General features: G+C 38.7%; 1 protein-coding gene across 1 annotated transcript in view; it reads left to right on the top strand.

Moving 5' to 3' along the window:
* Window positions 1-17,594, top strand: part of LOC124122353 — a 42,383-nt gene extending 24,789 nt beyond the window's left edge. Inside the window, exons 3-13 of the mRNA XM_048395546.1 lie at window positions 859-884; window positions 1,080-1,146; window positions 1,785-1,810; window positions 2,557-2,623; window positions 9,487-9,512; window positions 9,702-9,762; window positions 10,582-10,607; window positions 11,542-11,611; window positions 15,809-15,856; window positions 16,132-16,275; window positions 17,518-17,594. Of these exons, the coding sequence (XP_048251503.1) occupies window positions 859-884; window positions 1,080-1,146; window positions 1,785-1,810; window positions 2,557-2,623; window positions 9,487-9,512; window positions 9,702-9,762; window positions 10,582-10,607; window positions 11,542-11,611; window positions 15,809-15,856; window positions 16,132-16,275; window positions 17,518-17,594 (638 nt within the window). The remainder of the gene's footprint in view (window positions 1-858; window positions 885-1,079; window positions 1,147-1,784; window positions 1,811-2,556; window positions 2,624-9,486; window positions 9,513-9,701; window positions 9,763-10,581; window positions 10,608-11,541; window positions 11,612-15,808; window positions 15,857-16,131; window positions 16,276-17,517) is intronic.
* Window positions 17,595-23,709: the final 6,115 nt, after the last annotated feature.

The following is a 23,709-nucleotide window of genomic DNA, read 5'->3' as shown; positions in this document are numbered from 1 at the left end:
TGACGTCATGGTAACCGGTGGCGTCACAATGGTCTGCAAAGCATTGTGATGTAATTTCATTGAAGCGATATCAACAGTGTAGGCAGAGAGCATCTCCCACAGGAGATATCGCTAGGATTAGATCAAGCGATATATCCTGTGGGAGCCAGTTTTGGATAATAAATGCTCTCTGCCTCATGGCATTCATTCACCTGATGAAGGAGTAAGCATATACCCCGAAACGTTGTGTTGCTCATGATAAAGAAGCTGACATCAATAACATATCTTGCATACCAATGTTGCCTTGATTGAAAAGCTAAACAAACTGCTTTCTATTTACATTTCCAAATTATAAAACCAAGTCATGAGCTCAATGGTGACTGATCTAAACAACGCTGAATAATGTAAACAAATTCAACGCCAGAGAATAACCAGACTTTACACTTTTTTTCTGCAAAATGCGTGGGAGATGGGTGCTATCGTTAGGAAAGGACATGCTTAACCTTTCTCGACATATTGGAGTCATTGTTATATCAAGTTCACTGCACATGAGAGGAGACAATGACATACATCAGAAGGCTCTATGAAGGAAGCTTTATTCTTAGTAACTTTGTCAAACAAGCAGTCGTTTGTCTGACATTTCTCATTTGAATATGCTTTATTATGGATTTCCTGGTTTTTTTATGTCATGGGAGTGTAATGTCAGGCAACTGAAGTTAAATTTGCGATGACACCATGCAATCATCTTCTACCACCCAATACAGTAATACAAGAAATGATAAGCTTACAGTCTTGGTGTTATCATTGTGTACTCGCAATGACTACATGGCACATTCCGGGCTATATTGTGACATTAATCGCAACTCACATTTATTACAGGTGAAAAAAGTGAACGGGAGCAATTGGTAAGTAATATTCTGCAATTGTTTAGCACTCTCTCGACACATTATGTGACATACTATACATGGGTATTTCTCACCAATTTCTCTTCCCCCCAAAAATGTGGTTCTGTGTATAGAAAATTGTAGTATATGCTTAGTGTTGCAAAAGTGTTTGATACTTTCCTTTCCACACACATGTAAATTAGTTCCTTGTTCCAGGCACAAAACGTGAAGAGACTTCAGGAAAGTCTGCAAGACATTCAAGAAAGATTGATGATCCTTGGAGGTAGGCTTAAGAAGTTAAGTTGTCATTGAAATGCAACTGAAGCATACAGACGTATTGATATGTTTAGTTACATGGTGATGTTATAAATGTGACATTCTGTTTGCTTGTGGGCAAGATAGAGAAAATATCTGAAATGTTCAACTTCCATCAGACCATGAGGTGTACAAGAAAGTTGGGGCTGGCAAAGGTGACTGGCCAAACTTGTGAGTCGAGAGTAAGGAAGGATAAAATATGAACATCCATATACACAATAACAATAGAAAGACTTTTACCAAAAAGGAAAAAAGATCAGGTTTGTTGGCATGGGTAGGTCTGAGGCTGTATACGGGCCTATTCCACCTTTACATATTCTGGATCGTGCCATGGGTGTCAAAACCACAAAAATGGCAAAGACGGTAATAAAATGATTGAGCCTCTCCATCATGTCGCTTAAGATACTGTGTTTATGCCAAAGCTGTCAATGAAGTTTAATTTGAGATGATGATATTCAATCAACTTGTATCACCCAATACAGTATCAGGAAATCATAAGCTTACAGTCATTGTGTTATCTTTGTCTGCTCGCAGTAACTGCATGACACATTCTAGGCTAATATTGTGACATTAAGCACAACTCACATAATGCAACTTTCGTTACAGGACAAAAAGAGGAACAGGGGCAATTGGTAAGTAATATTCTGCAATTGCTAAGCACACACTCGATAATTTATGTGACATACTATTCATGAGTATTGCTCACCAATTTCTTCAAATTAAAATGCCATTCTGTAAAAAGTTAAATGTAGTATGTATTTAGTGTTGCAATAGTGTTTGATACTTCCACTTTGAATATGCTTTTGGCTTCTCTCAAAATGCTTTTCCTTGCAATGACGACATCATCTTCTCAGAAGTTACACATTGATTTTTCAAGAGGTTTCAATCCCATTTTCAATATGGTCCCAAACAACATCAATAATTAACATACATTTCTTAATAAAGTCGTTGATTTTTAGTGTATAAGTGTAGTCTTTTGTAACACATATGTTCCATTTTCCTAAATACTTTTCAGTTTGACCCTTGAGATTTGATATATCGCGCTCCTTGATTCATTAAAAGTGGATTTGTTCACACGATAAACAGGTAACATAACCATGTCACCAGAGATGACCATGCGATCAAATCAAATTACAAATATAGGTTGATCTTTATCCCTTTTAATATTGAACATCATGTTGCAAAGTCAAAGGCAATGGGTCAGTGACTAAACTGACTTGACACTGGCTTCTGTGTAATGAGGGTCATAGTTCTTTTATAGACTTAAGACGTTTTCATGTTTCAAACTAAATCAATTATTAGAGACATCCCAGAGTGAGAGCAAAGGGTGTTGCATGTCTACATTTTAGCGCACATTGAAAATAGTTCCTTGTTCCAGGCACAAAACGTGAAGAAGCTACAGGAAAGTCGGCAAGACATGCAAGACAGATTGATGATCCTTGCAGGTAGGCTTAAAAAGTTTAGTTGTCATTGAAATGCATTGTATTGAAACACGTATTGAAATGTTTAGTTACATGGATAGTTTACACCTATATACCGAATAGCAATAGAAAGATCAGTTAATTCTACATAAGGAGTAAATGTGAGTGATTTTCTTTTAGTTCATTATTTGAAAAGTGGATACTGTGTAATGTGGACAGTAAGTGAGTTATTCCTACAATATCTATAAACACAGTTAGCAGTATGAAAATACAATGGTCAAAGAGATATAGATCTCTTTTGCCGACGATGAATTTATTTTAGTGTTTGCTGTTTCTTTCAGGGAGGGGGGGGGGGGGGGGGGGGACATCGTAGATAAGTGTATGTTAATAATTATTCAAATTGAAAAAAATCAGAATGTCTGAATAAATATACCTCTTGATTAAGTAAATTAAACTACATAATATTATTTGAATTATACAAGAAATATTATTAACATCAGTATCATTAACCAAACTCTTAAATGTATGCATTGATAGCTGATGCTGAGTAAGGGAGTGATAAATATAAATGTCAATAACAAGTAAAAGAACAAAGGTTAGTGTTGATGATATGCAACACCCTTTATGTTTGTGAAACATATCTCAAAAACCCATTTAACAGTATTCACGTGCCGCACGCAAAAGCAACTGTTATGTGCATATGGTGTCATTCCTGATTTTGACAATTTCAAAAAAGTTCGATTTGACTCCGTGGACCATTATTTCTGCCATTTTTAAAAAATTCTACTTAGCATACAACTGTCACTTACGTGATTCCATTGATTCCATTCATTGTTTGTTTATGAACAAGCGAGGTGGCGTCTGCAATGCTGAAAACTTGCAGAAGTTAGAGTGCAGTGGTCATTACGTTCCATGTTTCACTGTCTGTGACTAGCAGACTCAGGAACAAGTAACAACAAACCCAAAATGTTGATGATCGACCCCGTTCAGTGAGTCCCAGACCAACGACAAAACAACAGGATCGATTGATCAGCAACTAGGCTGTATGAAATTGAGCTCAAATTGAGAAATGAATTGCTGCAAACTTTCATTAGCTTACGACTCAGAGATCGTCTCCATGCTCCTTGCAAGTCGACAACAGACGTCAAAGGTGTACACAAAGCCAAGACTGTTTTCATGTTTCTAGTTTCACTTTGCACTTCGTTGATAGGAGTGGCAACGTGGAACAGAACATCAAGACAAGGTCAACCTGACCCTCATGTCTAACTTGGCGATGGATCAGTTATGGTGTGGGATGGCATCACTATGACTGAGCAAACCCTACTCCATTTTGTGACTGGAAGGGTCACTGGACATTATTATCGGGACTCTCCCCTGTCCCGTTTGCAAGGCATATTGGGGATGATATAGAGAAGGTGTTAAAAGTCAATGGTCGGCGGCCACTTTGGATTAACTTGGCCAGGCACTGTTGGACAAACACCCACATAATCGCCATTTGTAGACTCGTACACGGTATGCCTCGTTGAGTGCATGAATGTTGGACTACTGATCACACTACTGACCCAAAACTACAACTTCAATATCGTCATAACATCTACTGTCACACTTCCCTGAAGGTTGTTATTTGTTCCCAATTCGTTATTTAAGACTCTTACTGTTGGTATATACGAAAACTGTTTTTGCTTCATATGCATTTCAATAAAGGTAGATTTAATCTGATATCTTCATTACAGGACACAATTTGGACGTGTGCGTGTTTGTTGGTAGTATGATGCTCACACGTGTCTTGTGTTTATGTGAACAGCATTCAATGGTTGTTTATCTATCAGCTGCTCATAAAACACTTTCGTTTTTATCGTACCCAACGCTTAACAAATGCCACTGCTTGCTGGTTATCAACGGTTATGCACTGTGCTCATGCTGCAAACAGCAATGGCGCCAAACGAAGTTGCCAGATATGTTAGTCTTCATCAAGACAATACATCATCAGCCGTTTATATGTGAGATCGCATCAATAGGGCAACTGTTCATAAGAGAACGCAACACATGATAAGGGCAGTGTGATCCTTCGCCTACACAGCATGCTCCAAGTTGAATGAACTCCCTCTCTCAAAAGATTTCCTCATCACTCTCCTGCTTCAAGAAAATCATCAAGACCCACTTGTTAAAAAAATACTCTCACTGACTTCAAGTTTCTTTGCGGCGCACAGAGCACTTATGCACAGTGAATGCTGCGCTATACAAATGCATATATTATTATTATTATTATTATTATTATTATTATTATTATTTTTATTATTTCTATGTGCCTCTGAGCCGAATTATCAGCATTATGGTCTGTTTAGTGTCCATAAGAGATTTACTCTTTTTTTCCTCCTTCCTCGCTTTTTGTTACTAAGGTAAGACTCTCGTCCCAGGCTCGGCATACTGCTAAGGGTACCTTAAGGTACACAGATCTTTGCTGAAGGATGAACATATCCCCCTTTAAATGTCTTGACTTCCACTATAATAACACGACCGGGCCGGGAATGACTTCAGAGATCCCACCAACAACCAGAATGAAATCTCCGACAGAAGATCTGTGTTGAACTCGGATGAGTATTTCCTAAAGCCACCATCGTCTAGTATGGTCCACAATTTTGTCTCCAGTGACGCCTACTGTTCACGATCTGTGCATACATCAAGTGGCACTGAGAAGTCTGCTTTTTCTGATAAGAAAGTGATTTGGTTTGAGCACTAAATAATCGTTTGGATCAGAGCTGCTATGTGTAAGAGGTCGACTGTTTTAGACAGCACAGTGCACAGGACGGATTCCAACACATACGTATTCCCTAGAGGTGATGTGGTTTCGTCTATGATTCTGAGGCACCTCATTATTAGCACCTCAAAACATGGCTCCGTTATCACTACACATGCGCTTGGCTTGGGATGAAGAGGAGAATGAAATCATCTCTCTCAAAAACAGTCTGCTAGTTCAATATGCAAACAGGTGGAGAGAAAACCCAAATGCTTGACAGAACTGCGACGCAATCATTGGGCGAAAGTAATCAACACCGATATAGACAAATGGCTCATACTCAATGGGAAGCAATTCAGAATGTCAACATAAGAGTTCACAGTTCATATTGAAACAAGTCTGAAGTATACTCGATCCCCACCTGTTGATTGTATTTATATTATTTATGTGTAGCTTTTGCTCTGTATTCAGATGAAGCATGATTTGATGCTTTCGACCTGCTTCCAGACACTGCACAGAATAATGCAGAGTGTTCTCATTGAAAACAGTTATTACACAAACTGTCTTCTTTCTTTGCCAGTTTTATTTTAGAAGAGAGGACACCTGTACAAATAGTGGGTCTCTTTAAACAGAGGACAGTGCATTTTCTTCGTCTTAGCGTCTGCCTGTGTTGGACTGTTGTGAGGTTGTTGTAAAAAGCGTACTCTGCCTTTCTACAGCCTGATCTGGTTGCGAGGGTCCATGAATTGCCTTTTTGATTATATACTGAACCGCAAAAGAAGCGGCACCACAAGTATCATTTCATGAAAAGTTGTCATTTTATTACCTGGGTATCTTTTGTCAGAATTTCTCAAAATTAACATTATCTTGTCCGGAAAAATGAAATTTGATGATAAAAAACCCAAAGCAGATGACAATGAAACCGAACGCCCAAACGCATCACGGCAACAGCCATGGTAACCCGATTTCACGTGACTTCCGTGCAAATTAAAATGCACATGCGTGCCCCAATTTCTTGCCCTATAAAAATCCACCCAGATCGGATAACATTCATTAGACAAGAAATCAGCAACACCAAGCCCTTGGACGATTGCCAGCTGGACAAACTGCCCGGTAAGTAGACAATGCATTTCAAGTCCACATAAGGACCATATGCAGGCTCCAGCAACGGTACCAGACCACCAACACTACAGATGACTGACCACGTAGTGGAAGACCAAGGGTCACCATCTGACGTGAGGACAGCATCTTCAACCTCGCTTTGTTACTACAGAGAAAACTGCTCCACAGACCATAGCGACACACCAGTGACACAGTAGTGGGTACACCGTTAGTCGACGATTGACGAGCAGACAACTCAACTGTCACAGGCCACACCGAGGACCCATTCTGACACCACGTCAACGCCAGGGCCGTCTTCTGTGGGCAACACAGCACCGGCATTAGCGCCACCAGCAGTGCAGAAGAGTCCTCTCGAGTGTGGCGACGCCGTTGGGAATGTTATTCGGATGCTTGAGTTGTTGGGGGAGACTCGTGGGGTGGTCTGAGCATCATAGTGTGGGGTGGAATTGGTCTACCAGAACATCGGTCCAGCGAGAGGCAATAGTGTCACAGCCACTCGGTACATTGGTCAAGTCTTGAGACCACATGCCATATCTCATTTTGCACGTTGCTGCAACCACGAGTTTCAGCATGATAACGCTCGTCATCATACTGCCAGAGCAACAAGAGACTTCCTCCAGCAGAGTGGCGTCCAACCATGCAGTGACCTGCCCTCAGTCCTGATTAAAATCCCAGTGAGAACCTGTGGGACGTGATTCAAATAGACGGCTGAATGACATTCCACCTGTATGTCGACATTGCACGGCAGTCTTCAAAGCACATGGCAGACACACGAGATTCTGACTTGTGATGCCATTTTATCAGAGACTAGTGTTGTGTTTCACTTTAAGAACATTTGACACTTTAATTTCAACCTTGATGATCAGTTTTGCCAAGTCTCATATTTTAAATATGTCTCAAAGTATGTTTACAGTGTTTGGACAAAAAAGGTTTCTCATATATCCATCTGTGGCAACGTTTTTTGTGCGGTTCAGTATAGTTATAGAAACGTCCTTTCATCAAGTTCTGGAAATCAAGCACAGTTGGCTTTCGTGATATCATAACTAACTTAACACAATCATTCCACTTCAATTTTTTGTCTTGTGGGAGTCGTCTGGCAGCGTTGGATTGTACTTCACGGCTACCCAAATCAGACAAGTACTTAAGTTGCTGTCGTGTGACAATAGCAATGTAAAACTTGTATGGAGCGTGCATGATCACCGTTTAGCAAATCCATGCTTGAGTGTCTGTCATCCCTCGATTGCAGTACGTGATAACATTGACGATTCATATTTGAGCAAATCCCTCTCACCTTCCATGTTAATTGATCCGTCCCTGGCACAACATTATTTGTTTCGACCAGGCATCAATCTCGATCCAGGGTTGGGATGCTGCAGGACCTCTCCGAACGGATTCCAATTGCTTTGATGACATTCATGATTCACATCTGCACTCTACTCCTAAGCAAAGCACACGGTTCTGAACGAATAATCGGATTTTGCCAGACATGATACAATAGTTCAGATAAAATACTCGAAGATAATGACCCTGCATATTGGAATGATAATGTCACATCAAGCAGGCGCCAAAAACGATTCCTATCCCTCACAACACGTGTATTTTTGGTTTCTGCTACATACTTCAGACGGAAACATCAGTGTTATGATATGTGTTTTGTGTCTATATGAGTTTAGCTGATTTTCGACCGTTTTCAAACGTTTACAAACATGCACTTTTTGTCGTTGACCTAAGGGAGAGCATTCTTACAGAAACCATTTTCAGTTTGTGCAAATATTGAATAGGTCCACATTAACAGCTGGGACAATCCCTGGGTTGAGGAGAGTATGCAACACGCTTTATTTTGATTGTCCGTTCCCGTCAGGCCCGCACAGCTTGGTATTGACAGCATCTGAGGTTTGGTGGAGGAAGTGTGATGGTATGGTATCACAATTCAGAGGAGATACCAACTCATCATTGGTACAATTTTCTACCTTTGAAATGTTGGGATGAAACGTTAAATTGCAGAAGGAAAATGCTCGCCCACACGCTGTATGGCGAGGCAGTATAACATTGCAGTGTTGGCTTTGTGAATATGATATTTTTCTGTTGATGTAATATGAATCGGTTTTATCTTGTTTGATGTGTGGGAAATTTGGTATAGAGTCGGAAATGTTTGAATTGAAAATGTTTTGCTTTGTTAAAATATGATTTAAAACATTTCGTTTTTGTTGATATCAAGTTTTGTCAAGGTTGTTTCAGACAATATCTGACCGCCTCCGTGGTCTTGTGGTAGAGCGTCCGCCCAGAGAGCGGAAGGTCCAGGGTTCGATCCCGGGCCGCGTCATACAAAAAGACGTTAAAAGATGGTACTTGTTGTTACCCTGTCTGGCGCTCGGCATTAAGGGGCTAAAACAAGGACTGGTCGGCTCGGAGTCTGAGTAGGGTATTCATGTTAAACTGCGGCATGGTATCTCAGTGAGCTAGCACTATAAATTGGCATCAGTCCAGACTAGTACAAGCAGCCACACACACACATACACGTGCATGCACGTCGCTATATAAGTGCAATAATCTTGGACGCGACGTTAAACCCAATTTCACCTCACCTCACCTCAGACACTATCTTACTATCCCATTTTGCACAGTAACACCTTGGTTGCTATACTTCTAATAATAATGTTACTGTAATGGACCAATTTGTTTTCTGAGGTCACGTTATATCTGTTGGGGCTATGATAAATCATCAGTGATTGATATCATGAGCATCGACCCATGCAATTGCGATACGATGATATGCATCAAACAAGTCAGTGAGCCCATTTTTGGTGTTCCCCGCCCTGATATTGCTGTTGAATTGCTGAATGCGGCGTAAAAACATGCTAACTGACTCACATTAATATCGTTTTGAAAAGGTGTTATCTGTGCAGAATATGCCAAGTTGTCCAGCAACTTGTCCGACGAATCTGTAAACGATTTTTTACAAGATGTACAGCAATAACAGTCAATTCAAAACGTGTCTCCCATTCCTCTATTTCTTTCCTCATTACAGATGAAAGTGCAAAACAGGCAAGAGAGGTATGTGGTTCATTTATTCACAGTAAGACAACAGAAGAAATGCCATTGAATGACTAACAGTATTCATTAGATTCAGAGAGTAATATGAAAATTCAGAAATTTGATACTGCCTTGACATATCATGTCATATTTAAGTTACTTTTTCACAACGTAGACTATTTTCATGATTAGTATTTTTCTTTTTTAAAGACACAAAGGCAGGACAAGAAATTTCAGCAAGTCATCTACATCAGAGAGGAAGAGATGAAAAGTAAGATCAGAAGAGATAACACATTGACTCGTATACATGATCCTCAGCTCCTCACCAAGATCCTGAGCACATTAATTCGCTTATTTTCGTTAGTCGGAAATCACCAATGCCTTAGTCCAGCATGCGATATTTGTATTAAACTAATATTTTTACTTCGACAGTTCATGAATACTAACCCGCTGACCCACTCACTTAAGTAACCATATTGCCGATGTGACGTAAAGCATAAACTCACTCACTCACTTAAGTAACCATGAAACTAATTTTAGCTATACACAACTCAACGAAACTAAACAAATATACTACCACTAAATTTATATACCACACTTACACTGTTCAGGTCCTGATGAGTACAGTTCACGGTGGTTATAGTTCCCGATGGTTACACACCCTGATGTCACTCATCATATACATCCTGGGCTGGCCACTACTACGCCGTGTTACGCAAATACAGGGGCGGTGGGTTCTAGTGGTTAAAGCGTTCGCTCGCCACGCCGAAGACCCGGGTTCGATTCCCCACATGGGTACAATGTGTGAAGCCCATTTCTGGTGTCACCCCCCTCTGGCGAATACCGTGTGTCACACACTGACACTGGCTGAACAACTTTGGTATCTTCAGCTACATAACGTGAATTACTCAGGAGCCAAATTCAAATACAAAAATTACTCTTGACACCTTTGATCTCAATCACTGCCATAACACATACAAGATAATAACATATTAATTTTGTCTTTCTCCTCTGATTGATCTAAACGACTTACACTATAACATTACATACAAATTGGAATATAACCCAACTGATACAACTTTCCTTTCAGATGATAAAAGTGAACTGACGCAATCAGTAAGTATTATTTTGTCCCTGTAAATATGAAACGTCAATGCAAGCAAACAACCAGTCGAAACCCGCCATACACACACTTTGCATAAGCAAGTAGTATTCCTGCAAAATCAATGATTTGTTAAAATACTATGTATGGCGATTGAGTCATTTTTATTATCCCCCGCCACGAAGTGGAAGGGAATATAGGAAAGGGTGCCGTCCGTCCGTCCGTCCTTCCGTCCGTCCGTCACATTTCGTTTCCGGAGCAGATCTTGAAAACAATACCATATTTCTTCACCAAACTTGGCACATAGATAGATCTAGTGATGAACTGGTGCCTTTGGATAGTTTTAGATTTTTTTAAAGTTATTTTTCGAGTTTCCATGGCAACGACTTTGATTTAGACTGAAAATGGCGGTAATCCTCGTTTCCGGAGCAGAACTTGAAAAACGTACTATATTTCTTTACAAAAAGGCCCAATGAACATAGTTCACAGGAGCTAATGCGTTGCACACACCCGACATGACATATTGGCGGGGGATGTGAGTATTTCATGCTTGTTCACATTAAAACATTTGAGCAAAATGGGAAATGATTCCTTGTTCAAGACTCATTTCCAGATGATAGGAGCTGTAATATATTCACGTTATCGCACAACCAAGTCACAAAACCTGGCCATTTGATCTATAGGAGTCGATTTGCAGGAGAAATTTTAATATCGAATCCCCATTCAAAGGCCATGTGCCAATAATTAAGAGAACTTTGGACTGGTTACCGGTTAATATGTGTCAAAGATTTTTCTTGAGTTAGAACATTTTTAGTTGTAAATAGAAATCAATTATTGGAGATAATGATAATGTAGTCAATGGTCAAATTCCACAGATGGATAAAAGTTTACCAAAAGGGTAACGCATACTTACATTTGAGCAAAATGTGAAATGATTCCTTATTCCAGATAGAACAACTGGAGAAGAAGTTTCAGGACAGTCAAGAAGACATAAAGAACAAACTCGCAATCCTCGAAGGTAAGCTTATTTAGGGAAGTCAAGTTTTCCTACATTTACAAACATGCACTTTTTGTCGTTGACCTAAGGGAGAGCATTCTTACAGCAACCATTTTAGGTTTGTGCAAATATGGAATAGGTCCACATTAACAGCTGGGAGAATTCCTGGTTTGAGATCAGTATGCAACACGCTTTATTTTGCTTCTCCGTTATCGTCAGGCCTGCATAGCTTGGTATTGACAGCATCTGAGGTTTCAAAGACAAGGCTGTGACACTGTACACAGACGAGTCCAGGTTTAATCTTGGTGGAGGAAGTGTGATGGTATGGTATCACAATTCAGAGGAGATACAAACTCATCATTGGTACAATTCTCTACCTTTGAAATGTTGGGATGAAACGATAAATTGAAGAAGGAAAATGCTCGCCCACACGCTGTGTAGCAAGGCAGTATAAATTTGCAGTGCTGGCATTGTGAATATGATATGTTTCTGCTGAGGTAAGATGAATCGGTTATTTCTTGTTTGATGTGTTGGAAATTTGGTATAGAGTCGGAAATGTTTGAATTGAAAATGTTTCGCTTTGTTATAGTATGATTTAAAACAATTCGTTTTTGTTGATATCCTTATATCTAGATCTCTTCCAATTTTGTCAAGGTTTGTTTCAGACATGTTTCAAACTTTAAACTCCATGAACAAAAATTGCAAAGAAATATCTTTTTATCCCATTTTGCACAGTAACACGTTTGTTGCTATACTACTAATGATAATATTAATGTTATGGACCAATTTGTTTTCTGAAGTCACGTTATATCTGTAGGGGCTACGATAAATCATTTGTCAATCGTATTCCTTCATTTAAAGGCCAAGATCTAATTCCAATATTTGAATGTTTTTTGGGATATCACATTGTTGGATACCTATTTAATATATCATTAATATTATACATCCCTCCTCTCAACCACGTTTTCAAGGCAATATGTTATTAAGGGCATTTTCATGTTAGTTTTATTGGTTGGATAAGATTAAAATATACCAGAAAATGTGTTTAGAGTCGGATGTCTGTTTTAGGTCTAAAAGATATAGAAATAGATTTCCACTCTCGTCAGTCAAGTCATTTGGAAGATTAATACCTTTTTCCGAGTACTGTTTATAACATGCCAGAGTGTCAATAATCAAGCACCTTTACCAAATATAATAAGATAATAAGATAATGTTGTTATAGATCTTACCTACAATATGTGTTTAAAAATCGCTAACAAAAAGCGATGTGCAAAGGCGAACACATCCTGCCACATCGGTGTTTATCTTCAATGTTGCATAACATACAGGTTGAAATTAACCACCGTCCCAGATATGTTATATGGTTTAAATGAGTATCATCTGGATCAGTGTTCCAGGCCGACCCGAAACTGGGCAACGCATTTCAGAATTGCAATTTGTTTGGTTCGGTTTTGGTTAATAATGGCGAAAGAAAGCTATTCCAGTTATACGACTGCCGTCTGTAAATAATCGAGTCTCGACAAGACAATCCAGTGATTGATATCATGGGCATCGACCCATATCGATACGATGATATGCATCAAACAAGTCAATGAGCCCATTACTGGTGTTCCCCGCCCTGATATTGCTGTTGAATTGCCAAATGCGGCATAAAACCATGCTAACTAACTCACGTTAATATCGTTTTCAAAAGGTGTCATCTAAGTAGAATATGCCAAGTTGTCCAGCAACTTGTCGACGACTCTGAGAGATGTAGTGTTGGATCCGTCAACTATACCACTGTCGCAAAGATTAACCCTTAATACACTGAAAGGCAAACGAAACGTCATGTGGATGTATCATATAAATATCTTTATTTTCAAATGCTTATATATGTGAGTAAAAACATCGGAGAAAGTCAGTGTTTGACCCCCATGAAATTAACAGTCTGAGGTATGTTTTTTGCAAACTGTGAATTTGGGGAGGCACCAGAAGACATTACAGCTGGGGGGTTCTAGATCAGTACCTGGTGTGGCCACCACGGGCGTTGACTACAGCCACACATCTCCTGTACATGGAGTGTACTAGCCTGTTGATGAAGGCCATTGGGATATGGGCCCATATCCTCAGGAACGCTACGCGCAGTTCTGCTGCAGTTGAGTTGGCGTTGGATCTTATGCAACACGTGTTCAATGGAATTTAGATCCGGACTGAGGTCAGGCCAAGGCATGATTTGGATGTTGTGCTGCTGGAGGAAGTCCCTTGTGAGTCTGGCAGAGTGAGGACGGGCGTTGTCTTGCTGAAAGGTGTGGTTTTGATGACGGGGAAAAAAAGGCACGATATGGGGTATGACTACTTGGGCAATGTAGCGGAGAGCTGTGATGCCATTACCCCTGCCAGGTCCCACTCTCCGGATCAATCGGATTCCACCCCAAAACATGACGCTTGGGCCACACCACGGGTCTCGTTTCATAACACAAGCATCAGCATAACGTTCGCCCCTCATTCGCCAGACCCTGACTCTGCCATCCACCGTTGAAACACAGTAGCGACTTGCATCAGTGAAGATTATTCTTCTCCATTGCTGTTGGTCATATAGCTGGATTATTGCTGAGTGTGGCGTTAAACAACAAACCCACTACCACCACCATTGCTTTTGATGTCAATTTTGATGCTGCCTGGCCCATTGCAGTCGGGCCTGGCGGTGACGATCTTAAGGATGGTTACACGAGCAGGACGGTGGCACAAGATGTTGTTGGCAGTTAGGCGACGTCGGACTGTACGATCACTGATGGCACGCTGGTAGTTGCCAATGGTTTGCCAAGCTGTTTCAGTGGCCATTCGGAATCGATTCTGCAGATGTTTGCGTATCATGATCCGATCTTGTCTGGGAGTAGTGACTCTAGGACGACCACTACGCGGTCGGTCGTCAGTTGTGTTGGTGGTGTTGTGGCGATGTTGCAAACGATATATCGTTCTGACGTTGACATTGAATGCATTTGCAACAACCTGTGCACTCTGGCCTGCTTGCAGTCTTCCAATAGCTTGTTGTCTCTCATTTCCTGATAATCTTGGCATGCCGGATGAATCGAAATAACGAAAGCCAACTTAACAGTTTTGGGTGTCTTTTATACCCATATCATCCACAATATGCACGTGCATCATTGTTTTGACAAGACTTTTCCGCAGCTGAGTCCCATTGCACTTTTGTAGGCTGCATTAAGGCAAAGCACTCCATTTTAAACTCAATTGTTAAATGGACTTTAAGGCAACAAAAAGAAGCAATTGAACGTTGAATGAGTTTATTGACAACAGAACATGTAACTGTCAGTGTCTGTTAAGTTTTATCAGTATCTTCAGAAGTGACGTTTCTTTTGCCTTTCAGTGTACAGTCAAGGGAGGAAATTATACCAGGTGGATTCTAAAAAAATCACCAATAGTTTGCTTGAATTTGTCCAGTCACACTAAACGACTAAGTTTAATTGTATCTAAGATGATCCAGTAGTGAAAGCCACGAGTATTTGTAAAGATATAGTTAAAATTGCACACTGGGACAGTATATGATAAGTAAAATTTAAGCCTGGTAAGACTGAAAGTCACTGTGTTATTACATAACCTCGATACTCCCGTTCAAGAAGAAGAAAGTTGTAAACACTTGGGTATTAAAAGTGTAATTGTGTATCTTCTACTTGCGATTTATTCAACCTGATTGGTTTCTTTCCTGATGATGTGTATTTGTTTCTTAAAAGTCTTTTAGACGCCCAGTGTGAGGGTCGATTTCAGAATTTACGAGTGTTCACATGTGGTTATGGTTCCTCATTCATACTTTCGAGGAACAATGGCTGGATACTCATCCGAAAATAGTTTACTTGAAAGCAAAATATACTCTGATTGAAACGATTTGACAAAAGGCCCACATAGCATGATGATACTCCCTGCAATCATTTAAAATGATTTTATGGCTGTGGAGGTTTTCTTTACCTGATTTGTTTTGATTTAATAAAAAGACGTTTAAAATTATGCTCAATTTTGGCCAGCTATGTCTTACAGAATGTTTCAAACGGTACTGTACAAAAGCAAAGGTGACAGGAAAAATAATCTACAACATTCTGACAGGTGACAACAAATATGAAATTATTTGTGGATATGAGCATTTATTTGGAAACAATGTTGAATGGGAATGAATTCATGTGGATAAAACTACAACATCTCATGAGCCAAATATCTAATTATTTTCAGAAAGAATGAGAGAACTGGAAAAGAGGGACAGGGGTCGACAAAACGAAAGTGAGTACATCCATGTACATTTCGAAGATAAATATATACTACTTTCCTGTTACTCGAGACACATAATAAATATGTCTTGAATGTATGTATAACACGGCCTCTCCTATTGGTGTCACTATATTACACTGTAGAGTAGTAAACAAGTATCACTTATAATATCTCACTGCAAATGACAATTCAAACTCGGTAAACCCTACAGATATAATTCAATTATTATATTTCTGTTACTTTTGTTTCCTGTCATTGGTTCTACATGACTTAAAATTCATGTCTAGGGGATGTCTCAAGTGGAAACCATGTTAGGATGTCTTCGGATGAAGCTGCAGCTCTTGTCTCACTTGCAGCGCCAGCTGCTGTTGTTATTGCACCAGTTGCTGTTGCTGCTGCACCACTTGTTATGCATGTGGCGGCCGTGGCAAGTGAGTATTAACATGCATGTGAATATGAATAAACAGTTTCAATGTTTCAATGTAAATAAATAGGAATCAACATTCATATTCAAGATGATATGGATTCGTGCATTTACACATGTCCTTACTGTGACCCGAATTATTTGGGTTTTTATTATCAACCACAATATACTTTTTGTTCTCTTAAGGTGGAATTTCGAAATGGTGGAGAGGAGAATCTTAGAGAGCTAACCATGGTTGTCAGTGTGGCTAAGTGATCATCAAAAGAATTTTCAAACGAAAGGAGGAGAAGGAGAGAACATATGCAATCTGCAAGATACGAGGAGCAGATCCCATTTATTATGAAAGGCCACATTCGTTTTTTTCCAACTATTTCGGTTGGACGTTTTGTTCAGAGTTTTTTTAATCAATTTCAAATTATGACGAACATGTAGTTTGTAGGTACACCTATAAATTCGCAGTCAGAATGTCTGTAGAATGTCCCTATTTTACTAACACTGTCTATGGAATCTTTTTTTGCATATACTTGATCGTCATTATTCTCTGTCGTAGACGTTTTAAATGTTCTTATTTTCTTTATTCAACTTTGAAAGAAGGGTTTGTCTAAAATGTTACAACCCTGTCGTTTGTACATCAGTTTCATCGATCTTCAAAAATTGGCAAGTACTTCCACCAATGGCCAACTGCATGCTTTTTTTATGTGTGGATCACATCTTCAACATGTATCAGTAATGTGCGTCAACGCATGTATAAACTTCAGTATATCAGTACTGGTATTCAGGTTACGTTCATCAAGTAGACATTTTGTAGGTTGGTTTCTGACGAGTTTGGACTTTCCCCGTATTAATTCCTGTGCCCTTACAAACGTGGACAAATTGAACTCATGGATGATTTGGATTTCTTTGTATTCATAGTTAAAGTATGTCGACATTGAATTGTTGAAGTGATGGCTGCTTACTGACTGCGCGTAATCAACTTGTAAAACCGTATGTGTGACATAATCTAACCATATAACAGGAGGAAAACATAATTGAATGTAGCAACTATATGAGCTGTTCGTAATCACTTCTCATTCCCAATGTCCTTCTACAAACAAATTAGATTAATGGATAAATGTACCAATAGCAGTTTCCAATACGTTGGTAGCTTGTTAGTCATTTTTCAATGTTCTATTGGCTTGGCGACCATATGTTCTTTGAAATAAACGGAAACGTGGCATGCTAAGAAAACCATAGGTTACCTCTGTAATAGGCGCCCCTAACCGCGAGTCAGCCAGCTGGGACACTCCTGTGAGACTCTGCGGTATGGTTCAAGCAGTAGGCGGATGAATCAGGCTAAACGGGCTGGTTGGAAATATAATGAATTTTTATAAACAACAAAAGTAAAACGTTCAAAAAAATGTAAAGTTGAAAAATTCAAAAAAACATTCGGAAGAAAGCCTATTAACTGGCTATTATTTACTACATATTTTACCTACCCCTAAGCCAACATATTCCAAAATAAAAATCGTCCCCTTTGGATACTCTAAACAAGCTATTTACTAATTACGTCCTAATTGACCCCATCCCAACCTCTCACAGAGCTTTTCTACCTCGTGGCTTAACATACAACACGCGGCTCAAGCACTCAAGTGCGAAAACGCCCACCCCACAAACGACCATAAGGAAACAATTTCAGGCCAAAACGTACGCAATAAGAGAGACAATTGACTACAAGATACATACTACTTCCAGACGTAAAAATTTCTGATTGGTTCTAAAAGTAGCCACCCGATGTCCCTCGCCCTATCTGACTACCCTAAATAACGCGATCGTTACACTTCAAAACGAGTCACAGTGATAATGATGTTGTTTATTATTGTTGTACATTCATTATGTTGTCCACATGAAAGTTGAACCTGACAAGGTTGTAAACTGACGATCATAAGAAGGGATTCAAATTATTTTATTTTTTTTAAATGATAAAATGTTGAAGGTCAAGATGACCCCGAAAACGTTGTATCGGGGACAAGTTTGGTGATAGGGCTTGGCATGCAAGACATTGACGTTATTCATGGCTTGCTGCCAGAAACAACACGAGCTGTGAGGTATTGCATTGTTTTGTTGAAACAGGATCCTGGGACTGCGCTCCAAGAACGACGGTTTGTAACACAAAGGTCATTGTAGCGCTTGGCATATTAATATCTAAACTTGGCGTGCCAACGTAAACGCCGCAGCCGATGTTGATTCTGCTGAATGGTCGACAGACCCTGATACCATGCTCTTAAAGTTGGGACATAGAGTATAGAGACTGATGACATTTCTAAGCGCGGTCAGTGCAAACAATGTCACACTCAGGAATATGTTATGTAGGTGAAAGGTGCGGGGAGAGCGGTCCTCATGATCAACGGCGGTGGTGGCAGGGGTGTTTCACTTTGTGGCATGTCTGCAGCTATGACATTCATCCTGTAACATTGCATCAACTTGTTGATCGTCGTATATGCTTTTCTAAGCAGTTAGCCTTGCAATGTTTTCGGGTTTTCTACGCAAAGGTTAATAGCGGCATCAGCACTGATGTCATGCTTCATATGGATTGCAAGGTTTCTTTACAGCGTCATTCACACGTTTCGTATCTTCAAACGCAGCAACTTGCGACATTTTTTTTATTTGTTACTGTCGAACAATACCACGACCTATTTGACCTCCCATGAACGTAAGCTATTTTTTTTTTTTTTTTAATATTTCAGTAGCCTCTCTTGTTATCGTCAGTTGTCATGCACGCAGAGTTGCTTCAAAGTAGGTGGGTAGATGATAACTTTTTTTCGTCTTTTTTAAAAAAGTATTAGTATTTCATAAAACAGTAAAAAAAAACATTCACTTACTTTCTTATAATATGGTTTGTCTGCACTCAGAATCGTATCATCGACGAGATTGTTGTGAATATGGAAAAGGTTTTGACGCTTTTATTTTGGGCTTAAATAAGAGATCAAGTAGAGTATTTAGATATTATTAACTTTATATTGAACGACAACCTCTGTTGAAATACGACAGATGGGCACAATGTGACAATACTGACATAAAAGTAAGTATGCATACATTGGGTTTAATTATTAACACTGTATCATCGTACTATGTGACTCGTCACAATATGTATTCATGGAATGACATTGTTTTACACGATTTTTGACTTTGTACTTTAGATGTGATAATTATGTTGTTTATTGTTGTAAGTTTATTCATGTATCGTGTGTTTAAATATATAGAAATGTTATGTAATCTGATTATTTCAAGTTATATGTAATATCCCATTTTGTTTCGAAATTTCGATTTTTTTCTTGGATTTCGATTAATTCAAGTTATTAATCGAATTTATAAAGTGTTAGTAATTTAAATATTTTCTCGTAATTATCACTATGTGCACAAAGTGTTTTTTTCTCGTTACTTGTCTTATTTCTTAGTAATTTAGATTATCGTTTTCGTTATTTCGAATTTGTTAATTTTTCGTAATACGGAATATTTTCTCGTAGTGTCGATTTCATCGTAATGCCGATTATTTTATCGTTAGTTCTAGTGTTTTGTGTCAAGTGTTACTCAACATTCAATCCACATCCAACACACCCCACGTCCACAAACCGAATTACGTCCGACTATAGAATTGTGGAAAAATATAGATATAACATATGGGAAATAAAAAACGGCCATACATCCTTAGAATAGCAAGAAATTAATAGAACTAATAACAGGAAGGTCAAATTTACGAGCGGGAAAAGAAATTTGGAGATAAATGTAAATAACTGAAATAACCAGAAAAGTCAACAAGCCTGTCATATAAAGATACAAATATGTTACTAAAGTGGCACCATTTCGTATGCTTCTTCTTTTGCAGCAACATTAGTAATTTTATACAAATTGTTTCATAAAAAGTTATTATCATTTTAGCTCTGAGTGGGTTAGATCACTGACTTTTTGTGCGAGCGCTTAGGTGCCACACTCTGGCAGTGTGGGTTCGAATCCCGGACGGGACTCAGCCCCAAAAAGCACGAGAATCTGTACTTTAAGGAAAAAAGGTGTTATCCCAAATATAACATTTGTTGCATTTGACAACTTCTTAAATGGCATTGTGTGTTCATAGCTTTCGGCTATTGGAGACGTGCCAATTTACACTTGTCAGAGGGGTACACCAAGTACGTGATCTAAACAACCAGTTGTCGGACTTGTGGTTTTTGTGGAAGCCTCGGTGGCTGAATGGGTCAAATCGTTGACAGTGTGCTGGCGATTAGGTGCCTCACTCTGGCAGTACGCGTTCGAATCCCGGACGGGAAAGCTGTACTATACTGAGAAAGTGTTATCCCAAATATAACGTTTGTTGCATTTTATATATATTTACACAGTAAGCTGTTTGACCTTTGTGGGGATGTGTGATTATACTTTCCAAATATTACTTTCAAGGTAGTTAGTTTGTTTTGGGTTTCGTTTTTCGTCTTTGGTCTATTTGCACTGAATAAAAACATAAACATCAATCAAATATAGTTAGCTTCTCTGTAACTCACATGTGAGTTAATATAACAGTTGCCAGCCCGTAATATGTATAATCAAGGATATGCTTCAAATTTGTTGTTTTTCTATGAATGTGAAACTGGGATAGCCCAGACATCAGACACTGTGAATGTTGATGTGAAGTAAGGTTAAGTTTGCTAAGGTTGGGCGTAAGTATGCCTCAAAAGAGTTACACATATTCATTTAACACATACATTCAAAAGGGCAAAGAGTTGAAGATATACTATTTGATTTGAAACATTGACAGATTTGTTGATCTAACTTTGTCAATATAAATAATTATTAAAACATTGCCATATAATATATGTGATATAATACCCGAACATACAACACATGCACATGCAATGTAGCTATGACACTGATTACTGAAGATCATCTAACACAGCTCCATCCGTGAGTGAGTGAGTGAGTGAGTGAGTGAGTGAGTGAGTGAGTGAGTGAGTGAGAGAGCGAGCGAGTAAATGTTCAACATTCAGTCTTGCTTGAAAGCGGTATATGCTTCTATGCCGAAACGTCGTCTTTACAGTATTAAAGAAGTTGTTATCCATAAATTGTGGCTACTTTTTCATCCGTCAACTTCTAAGTAATGGCTATGAAACAATTTAACTACAATATACACATAAGTCATATAGTTACCTGGACCGCCGGCTATCTACAATATACACATAAGTCACATAGTCTCCAAGACCCCCGGCTAACTATAATGTACACATAAGTCATATAGTATCACAGACATCTTCTAACTTTCGGTGCTTTAAACAAAAACACAATTTGCATACTCATTTCTGTATTTCCAGGCTAGGACTTGAGAGAGAATGAGTGACTGAGTTTGGTTTAGCGCCTCTCTGAACAGTATTCCAGTTATGTCACAGCGTGTCAACTTAATGTGGACATAACAGTGAAGTAATACCCTCAGAACCCCATGATCCTGGTATGGGTAAATCATAATATTCTTTTGTGTGCATTGGAATCATCTGAAAAGGGGGACTAAACGGGTATTATTAATTACTGAAACCATCATCTTCAAAATAATACGTAGCTTTATGAAATATAAAAAAAATTTAAATAAAATATCTGAGTTTAGTGTGTCAGTATTTTCTTAAATTTTAAACCTTGAAAATATTTTTTAAAGAATAAATGACAAGGGGAAGTTGTTTATCATGCACTAAAACACTACAAGGAGAATGAGCCACGATTCATTATATTTCTTATGTGAGATATTAACATTTTTTACAAGTTTCTAAAAATATATAACACATTTTATTCCCTGAAATCAATCTATAAGATATGAAGTCGGACATGTGCATTTTATTAACAGGGCGGTTACAGATTGACAGCCAATTATACAAAGGTACAGGTAATGACAATTATCTGTCCCTTTTTTTCCAATAACAGATCTCGCACTGCGTTTATCTACCTTATTTGAATACAGAAAATGCTTTGTAGCTTTTATTTACATCTTAGGGAACAACTCACTACCCGCTAAAAATAGCATTGTCCAATTTACAACGTCATCAAGTTGTGAGCGTATGTTCGAATCTCCAGGAATGACGTCATGATAGAAAGATGTTTTATCGTGTTATAAACTCATGCTTCATGGTTCTTTGCTATTTAACGCGCAGCTATCTTTTTATTTGGAGAAATGTCGTGAAAAGAAATCTGACAAGTAACATCACCATCTATATTTTCATCCACTCTGTCACATGGACGGTATGACAGCAATAAACTCCAATGATGTTGTTTTTCAAAATTCCTAATGACAGGATCTTTTTAAGCCACAATAGCAACACATAGCTACACGTACGTCTATATCTGGAATTTGATTGCACTCATTGTCTCATATGGAACTGATTGGGCCTTCAAATCACCCAGAGATTTTTTTTCAAAATTGATTACGACTATTTTGCAATGACATAACAATAAAGAGTGCAAAGCAAATTCTGAGTGACACCCCCCCCCCCCCCCCCCCCCAAAAAAAAATAAAATAAAATAAATAAAAATAAATAAAAAAAATAAAATAAAAAAATAAAAATAAAATAAAATAAAAATATATAATATAAAATCAATCAATCAATCAATCAATCAAAATAAATAAAATTTTAAAAATCAAAGAAAAGAAAATGAAACAGCAACATTGGTTGTCTTAGTGAACTTGGATTGTATCCATTATCTGTAAGTGATAATAACATTTCCATCAATCAGCGACAGTCGTCAAGCTTCCGAGATGGACCTAGGCTAGGAACCCAGGGTGAAAAGCAATCTTCACACGAAAGTTTGATGTCATGTAATGGGAGATGACACGCCCGTCCACTTATTTAGTCTAACTAGCCTCCCGATCTGGATGTGAAGTGTAATCATGTGATATGACGTGTTTCCCTGTGATGTGACGTTATCCCTCTTTATGTCAAGTGTTCCCCTGTGACGAGACATGTTCCCCTGAGCTCAAAAGTGTTAATCTTTGTTATAATGTGTTATTGTGTGATATGAAGAGGCATTCTGTGATATGATGTGTTCACGTGTATTATGACATGTTTACCTGTATTGTGATGTGTTCATCTGTATTGTGACGTGTCCATCTGTCTGTCTTGTGACGTGTTCAACTGTGCTGGGACGTGGTCATCAGTACTGTGACGTGTTCACATGCCTTGTTTGCGTGTGACTTGAAAATTTCGTATGTGACGTGACGTGTCCCTCTCTTGTGCCTACATCAAACATCTTAACACGTTAGGGAGTGTACACTTTCAGATTGTTTTGATGTCCATTCAATGGTTAGCAGGGAACAATCTTTTAATCAGTGACGGTAAATCTGTCCGAAACACAGGTGAGAACTTCCTTGATGGGTCGACAGTGTACAGTTGGGAATGCATGAACTAGATTAGGACAAGATAACTATATAACTGCTTTAAGT

This window comes from Haliotis rufescens, unplaced genomic scaffold, assembly GCF_023055435.1.
Source record: "Haliotis rufescens isolate VD_foot unplaced genomic scaffold, xgHalRufe1.0.p SCAF_14, whole genome shotgun sequence".
Lineage (NCBI taxonomy): Eukaryota > Metazoa > Mollusca > Gastropoda > Lepetellida > Haliotidae > Haliotis > Haliotis rufescens.
Note: the sequence above shows the minus strand (reverse complement) of the source record. Positions and strands in the feature narration are given on the sequence as shown.